This window comes from Triticum urartu, chromosome 1A, assembly GCF_056163025.1.
Source record: "Triticum urartu cultivar PI428250 chromosome 1A, HENAU_Tu73, whole genome shotgun sequence".
In the NCBI taxonomy this organism is placed as follows: Eukaryota; Viridiplantae; Streptophyta; class Magnoliopsida; order Poales; family Poaceae; genus Triticum; species Triticum urartu.
In genome coordinates, this window is record NC_141873.1 from 317,161,062 (window position 1) to 317,169,521 (window position 8,460).

Consider the following 8,460-nt stretch of genomic DNA (forward strand, 5'->3'; position numbering starts at 1 on the left):
TTTAGCTTAATGAAGCCTTTGTCAAGGCGGGAGAGGGTGCCCATGAGAAGAAGAAGGACAAGGAAGTGGGTGGCAATGCCAAGAAGGGAAAGACCACCTCTGCCAACAAGGCCGGCGACTTTAACCCCCCATATGTTTCTATGTCGTGCTAGTGATGGGCATGTTTATGCCAAACTAGTGGTCGGGGCACCACCTGGTTGCGCCGCCTAAGAGGAAGTTTGAGCGGTGCCAGGTAGGATGGTGCCCTTTCCATTGAATTTTAGCTCTGATTGATAACATACATGGATGTACAGCTGATACATTACATGCAATGCTTTTTTTCATCAAAAAGTGAAACAAATTTAGCAAATGAGCAAGCAATCCTAACACTATATCTATCAGATACTTTTCTTCATCATGTCCATGTCTTGCAGCTCTAGAATTATCGCTGTAGTTCATCCACACGTAGAACTTTGCGATGAATTCGTACGCCTTGATGTCCATCCCAACACCCTCCGCCGAGTTGACGGTCGCCGTCATCATTGCTTTCTCGATGGGGGTGAAACCGGAATGCTAGCGCCTCATCAACTAAGAATTCTTGCTTGTTGTAGTGCAGCCAGGCTGACGTAGTTGTGCCGCAGTGTCTTGACCTGGAGGACCGAGCTAACCTTGCGTGCCTAGAGCACCACCAGCCGCCATGCCCGCTGGCTGATTGGGAATATATATGCTAAGCAAGAACTCTGGGAACAAGAAAGAAATTAATTAGGCAGGGAACGATGTCTTGGTGTCCTGGAGTTGCCATGTGATGCGGAGTTGTTGATGATGATCTTCGTCAACGTTAATAACTGAAATTGACATATTCTATGGATATGTTCACACAATCGACTAGTGCGTGTAACTCATATCTTGTAGAATCAGATTAGCAGTCATCCAAACCTAAAAGCAAAGAACGAACCAATATCCCCTCTGAAGGATCGACTTGTACAACAGTACAAGGCTTTATATACTTATTACCAGCAGGCAGTGGCAGTTCTGTTGCATCAGAGGCGCCGTGTGATTGATCATGAAACATGCGCTAGTACCAACATCATGGTAGTATAACAACTCAACGAACTCGAGCTTCATGCTAACGATCATGTAGAGTGATCGATCAGGCCGCAAGCATCGCTGAATTGCCGTGATATTACAAGGCATTTTGTTCTCCACAAGAAAGTGTTACAGGACTCTCAGATGGAGGCTAGGATATCCGGCTTTCATCTTGTATTTCTCAAATAGTTCTTGCAAGGCGCCCACGAATTGTCCATGCACTTCATTTATCTGTTGACAACGGGGAAACTTGCTTTTAGACGGTTGTAAACGAACAGAGCAATGGTAACGAGATAGTAAAAGAAGTAATACTACTATTGTTCCAACTTGAAGGATGTGAAATCCTTTTAACACTTCTGTTTACTGCAAGGGTTGATTTCAGTGGAAGAAGTGACCTTCTGTGTAAAGAGGCGAAATGTGCAGAGAGATGAACTCTAAGATAGCCCTAGAAGTAATTTATTTTGCTCTACTAGATCTTCAATGGATTGGCAAAAAAATTACTGGTAGCAATTGCATGATTATGGGTTTTCACCTCATCAATGGTAGGTAGAGGATTTTTCTTCAGCTCAATGGGTCTACCAACAACCAGATGCATAGGTGTCGAGAAAGCGATCGGTGTCCTGCATTCAGATGTGCCGGTAGATGATGAAAATCCATCCAAATCAATATCACAAATTCAAAAATAAATATATTGACACGTAGGGAGTTACCCATATCTTCCCCAGAAGATAATAGGAGTAAATTTAAGTGCTATAGCAATGTTCACAAACAATTTGCCTCCTGGCCTCCACCATCTGTAAGCTTTGCTCTGACCAGATGATAACAACAGATAATCAGCATTGGTAGTTCTTTAGGAATGTATTCAACAATAAGAAATGAAGAACACAGTTGACTTTGCAGGGACATGACCCTAACATATTCCATAGCTTCCTTGTGTGAGTGGCATATGTTTTCACGTTTGGGAAACTCAATTTCCTTCAAGTTGCTTTCAACATTTTACAGTTAAAGCAACCAAATGTTGCTTTTTTACCCGTCTGAAGTAGACAACAGGGACTAAAGGGCAGCCAACATGCATAGCTATCTTGACAAACCGTTTTCTTGAATTAAGGAAAGCAACCTGCAAAACATGCAAGGGTTGGACGAACTTAACTTAGGAAGAGTGAGTATAAGGTTATTTTAACTCATATAGTCAATGCTCCTCATCAATGAATGATACAAGAAAGGATGTCATCGACGTGTCATAAGCACAAAGCACGGAATCATGATCTGTATGAAGAATCTCCTGTATGCCTCCAGGCACTACATCGCAACTGTAAGCAGCTGCAAGGCAGGAGTAGAAATTCTTCCTCATTGCAGCAACCAGTCCTATCCATGTCCATATCTTCCTCATGAATGGGGTGTGGAACACCTAGCACAAATGAATCATTGACAGAATAAGTAACACACCTACTAATCGATAGAATCAAATTAATCCGCGGCATTGTGCTGCAATCAAATTCAGGGAGCTTACGTACCGCACTGCTCGCAAGGACTTTGAGCTTAGGCAGAGGCATAAACCTGACATGATTAGCCAGAGTCCCCACGCCGATTGGCAGCACAGAATGTAGTTCATAGCTTGCATGGGACCTAGAAATTTACCCGAGGACACACATGTGATTTTTCAACCAGCTTTGGTGCACTAGAGCATGTGCTTGTATTTCAAATTTGAATTATGAACACAAAGGTGACACGTTCCCTCTCAGAACCACGAGCCTTCTTGAGAGAAGCTCCGGTTTGCAAGAAACTTATACCAAAACTTGTTCCTATTCTCTCAAATTTTTTACCACAGCATGGTAGTACCATGACATGACACCATGCCAATTTTCTTTTTCACTTTCAGTTTATCAACTGAATTGCTTGAGGACAAGCAAAGGTTTAAGCTTGGGGGAGTTGATACGTCTCCAATGTATCTACTTTTCCTAACGCTTTTCCTCTTGTTTTGAACTCTAATTTGCATGATTTGAATGAAACTAACCCCGGACTTACGCTGTTTTCAGCAGAACTACCATGGTGTTGTTTTTGTGCAGAAGTAAAAGTTCTCGGAATGGAACGAAACTTTGCAAGGAATTTTTATATAATATATAAGAATTTTTGGAGCCAAGACCTACCGAAGGGGGCACCTGGGTGGGCACAACCCACCAGGGCGCGCCGAGGTGGGTTGTCCCCACCTGGTGGCCCCGCAGACCCTGAAACCGACGCTATAAAATCCTATTTTCCAGAAAAAATCAGGGACAAAGAATTATCACGATCCACGAGGCGGAGCCGCCATCACATCCTGTTCTTCATTGGGAGGCCAGATCTGGAGTCCATTTGGGGCTCCGGAGAGGGGGATCTTCGTTCTTCGTCATCACCAACCCATCTCCATCGCCAATTCCATGATGCTCCCCACCGGGAGTGAGTAATTCCTTCGTAGGCTCGCTGGTCGGTGAGGAGTTGGATGAGATTCATCATGTAATCGAGTTAGTTTTGTTAGGGCTTGATCCCTAGTATCCACTATGTTCTTAGATTGATGTTGCTATGAATTTGCCATGCTTAATGCTTGTCACTTTGGGCTTGGGTGCCATGATTTCAGATCTGGACCGTTTATGTTATCACCATTATATCCATGTTCTAGATTCGATCTTGCAAGTTATAGTCACCTACTACGTGTTATGATCCAGCAACCCCGGAGTGACAATAGCCGGGACCACTCCCGGTGATGACCGTAGTTTGAGGAGTTAATGTATTCATGATAACCCACAAGTATAGGGGATCGCAACAGTTTTCGATAAGTAAGAGTGTCGAACCCAATGAGGAGCTAAAGGCATACAAATATTCCCTCAAGTTCTATCGACCACCGATACAACTCTACGCACGCTTGACGTTCGCTTTACCTAGAACAAGTATGAAACTAGAAGTACTTTGTAGGTGTTTTTGGATAGGTTTGCAAGGTAATAAAGAGCATGTAAATAAAAGGTAGGGGCTGTTTAGATAAAGACACAACTAAATTAGTTTTAGTAGAGAGCTTTTTGTTATGAGAAAGTTACTTGTCCCTAGGCAATCGATAACTAGACCGGTAATCATTATTGCAATTTTATATGAGGGAGAGGCATAAGCTAACATACTTCCTCTACTTGGATCATATGCACTTATGATTGGAACTCTAGCAAGCACCCGCAACTACTAAAGATCATTAAGGTAAAGCCCAACCATAGCATTAAAGCATCAAGTCCTCTTTATCCCATACGCAACAACCCCCTTACTCGGGTTTGTGTTTCAGTCACTCACGCAACCCACTATAAGAGAATCAGAAACGTATTGGAACAACCTACAGTGGGAATCCCTCATGCTTGCGCGACACGGAGAGCACCATAGGACAGGACCAATAATAAAACATGCAACTCAAACCAATCACGATCATCAAATAACCCATAGGACAAACCGGATCTACTCAAACATCATAGGATAGCCATACATCATTGGGAAATAATATATAGCGTTGAGCACCATGTTTAAGTAGAGATTACAGCAGGTAAGAGAGAGGTTACACCACTGCATAGAGGGGGGAAGAGTTGGTGAAGATTGCGGTGATGATGATGGCCCCCGGTGGCACTTCGGTGCCACCGGAAGCGAGGGGGAGAGAGCCCCCTCCTTCTTCTTCTTCCTTGACATCCTCCCTAGATGGGAGAAGGGTTTCCCCTCTGGTCCTTGGTCTCCATGGCGTGGGAGGGGTGAGAGCCCCTCCGAGATTAGATCTGTCTCTTTGTCTCTCTGTTTCTGCGTTCTCATATTCTTCCCTTTCACCGTTTCTTATATTCCCGGAGATCCGTAACTCCAATTGGGCTGAAATTTTAACACGGTCTCTATCCGGATATTAGCTTTCTTGCGGCGAAAGAAGGGCACCAACTGCCTTACGGGGTGGCCACGAGGGTCAGGGGCGCCCCCTGCCTCGTGGGCCCCTCGAGCATCGTCTCGCGTTGATTTCACTTCCCAAAAATCACATATATTCCAAAAAAAATCTCCATCCGTTTTTATCCCGTTTGGACTCCATTTGATATGGATTTTCTGCGAAACAAAAAACATGCAACAAACAGGAACTGGCACTGGGCACTGGATCAATATGTTAGTCCCAAAAATAGTATAAAAAGTTGCCAAAAGTATATGAAAGTTGTAGAATATTGGCATGGAACAATCAAAAATTATAGATACGACGGAGACGTATCAATATCCCCAAGCTTAATTCCTGCTCTTCCTCGAGTAGGTAAATGATAAAAAAGATAATTTTTGATGTGGAATGCTACCTAGCATAATCTTGATCACATATCTAATCATGGCATGAATATTAAGATACGAGTTATTCAAAGCAATAGTCTATCATTTGACATAAAAACAATAATACTTCAAGCCTACTAATAAAGCAATCATGTCTTTTCAAAAAATCATGGCCAAAGAAAGTTATCCCTACAAAATCATATAGTCTAGCTATGCTCCATCTTCACCACACAAAATATTCACATCATGCACAACCCCGATGACAAGCCAAGCAATTGTTTCATACTTTTGACGTTCTCAAACCTTTTCAACTTTCACGTAATACATGAGTGTGAGCCATGGACATAGCACTATAGGTGGAATAGAATGGTGGTTGTGGAGAAGACAAAAAGGAGAAGATAGTCTCACATCAACTAGGCGTATCAACGGGCTATGGAGATGCCCATCAATAGATATCAATGTGAGTGAGTAGGGATTGCCATGCAACGGATGCACTAAGAGCTATAAGTGTATGAAAGCTCAGACTGAAAACTAAGTAGGTGTGCATCCAACTTGCTTGCTCATGAAGACCTCGGGCATTTGAGGAAGCCCATCATCAGAATATACAAGCCAAGTTCTATAATGAAAATTCCCACTAGTATATGAAAGTGATAACTCAAGAGACTCTCCATATGAAGAACATGGTGCTACTTTGAAGCACAAGTGTGGTAAAAGGATAGTAACATTGCCCCTTCTCTCTTTTTCTCTCATTTTTTATTTTTTTGGGCCTTCTCTTTTTGTTTTTTGGCCTTTCTCTTTTTTTCTTTTTTTTCTTTTGTTCGTCCGGAGTCTCATCCCGACTTGTGGGGGAATCATAGTCTCCATCATCCTTTCCTCTCTGGGGCAATCCTCTAATAATGATGATCATCACACTTTTATTTACTTACAACTCAATATTACAACTCGATACTAGAAAAAGATATGACTCTATATGAATGCCTCCGGCGGTGTACCGGGATGTGCAATGATCTAGCGTAGCAATGACATCAAAAAATGGACAAGCCATGAAAACATCATGCTAGCTATCTTACGATCATGCAAAGAAATATGACAATGAATGCTCAAGTCATGTATATGATGATGGTGGAAGTTGCATGGCAATATATCTCGGAATGGCTATGGAAATGCCATGATAGGTAGGTATGGTGGCTGTTTTGAGGAAGGTATATGGTGGGTTTATGGTACCGGCGAAAGTTGCACGGTACTAGAGAGGCTAGCAATGGTGGAAGGGTGAGAGTGCGTATAATCCATGGACTCAACATTAGTCATAAAGAATTCACATACTTATTGCAAAAGTCTATTAGCTATCGAAACAAAGTACTACGGGCATGCTCCTATGGGGATAGATTGGTAGGAAAAGACCATCGCTCGTCCCCGACCGCCACTCATAAGGAAGACAATCAATAAATAAATCATGCTCCGCCTTCGTTACATAACGGTTCATCGTACGTGCATGCTACGGGAATCACAAACCTCAACACAAGTATTTCTGCTAATCCACAACTACCCACTAGCATGACTCTAATACCACCATCTTTATATCGCAAAACTATTGCAAGGAATCAAACATATCATATTCAGTGATCTACAAGTTTTATGTAGGATTTTATGACTAACCATGTGAATGACCAGTTCCTGTCATCTCTCTAAATAGATATAAGTGAAGCAAGAGAGTTTAATTCTTTCTACATAAGATATGCCCACGCTCTAACAAATATAAGTGAAGCAAAAGAGCATTCTACAAATGGCGGTTTTCTATGTAAGAGAAACAGGCAATCCAAACTTCAAATGATATAAGTGAAGCACATGAAGCATTCTATAAAGCCATACTCAAAAGATATAAGTGAAGTGCATAGAGCATTCTATAAATCAACCAAGGACTATCTCATACCAGCATGGTGCATAAAAGAAAAATGAAAACTAAATGCAAAAGACGCTCCAAGATTGCACATATCGCATGAACGAAACGAATCCGAAAACATACCGATACTTGTTGAAGAAAGAGGGGATGCCTTCCGGGGCATCCCCAAGCTTAGACGCTTGAGTATCCTTGAATATTTACTTGGGGTGCCTCAGGCATCCCCAAGCTTGAGCTCTTGCCTCTCTTCCTTCTTCTCACATCGAGACATTCTCGATCATCGAACACTTCATCCACACAAAACTTCAACAGAAAACTCGATAAGATCCGTTAGTATAATAAAGAAAATCACTACTCTAAGTACTGTTGCAAGCCAATTCATATTTTGTTTTTGCATTGTGTCTACTTTAACATAACTTTTTCATGGCTTAATCCACTAATATAAATCGATAGTTTCATCAAAACAAGCAAACTATGCATCAAAAACTAAATCTGTCTAAAACAGAACAGTCTGTAATAATCTGAACATTCACCATACTTCTGATACTTGAAAAATTCTAATAGGAAAATTAAACAATTTGTATAGAAATACAGTGCAAAAAGAATCAGAACCATTTGAAGTTCCAGCTAAAAATGTAAAATCGCGCACTACAACCAATGTTTCTGTCCTGCACCGTACATACCATCAAGCAAATGTAAACATCCTAAAGGCAACCCTTGGCACATTATTTTTATAATACAATGGAATTGTACAAGGGGATAATGTTTTTGTTGAAAAGTTTCTGTAATCAAGATTCACAAAGTGTAACACCCTCAATGCGGCTATATCTCCTATGTGTCGAAGCACGACTTAGAGGCATAACCGCATTGAAAGCAATGTCGCAAGTGAGGTAATCTTCACAACAACCCATGTAAATAAATAAAGGTGAAAAGTACATAGTTGGCGTACACTCGCCATGTCACACAAATACATGAATAAGTCATTACATTCATCCAATACACTCAGGGTCCGACTATGGAACCAAAATAAAGATCAACCCCCAAATGCAACAAAGTCCCCGATTGCCCCAACTGGGCACCACTACTGATCATCCGGGAAAGACACGTAGTAACGATGAGAGTCTTCATCGAACTCCCACTTGAGCTCGGTCATATCACCTGGACCGGTATCATCGGTCCCTGCATCTGGTTTTGGAAGTAATCTGTGA

General features: G+C 41.8%; 1 protein-coding gene across 1 annotated transcript; it reads right to left on the bottom strand.

The window, feature by feature from the left end:
• Window positions 1-1,194: 1,194 nt before the first annotated feature.
• On the bottom strand, window positions 1,195-3,414 carry LOC125530319 (diacylglycerol O-acyltransferase 2D-like). The gene is made up of 7 exons (XM_048694716.2): window positions 3,377-3,414; window positions 2,580-2,691; window positions 2,321-2,473; window positions 2,096-2,182; window positions 1,776-1,873; window positions 1,598-1,685; window positions 1,195-1,296 (listed from the first exon to the last, which is right to left on the bottom strand). Exons 1-7 carry the CDS (start codon window positions 3,412-3,414, stop codon window positions 1,195-1,197), a joined length of 678 nt encoding a protein of 225 aa, XP_048550673.2.
• Between the last annotated feature and the right edge of the window lie 5,046 nt (window positions 3,415-8,460).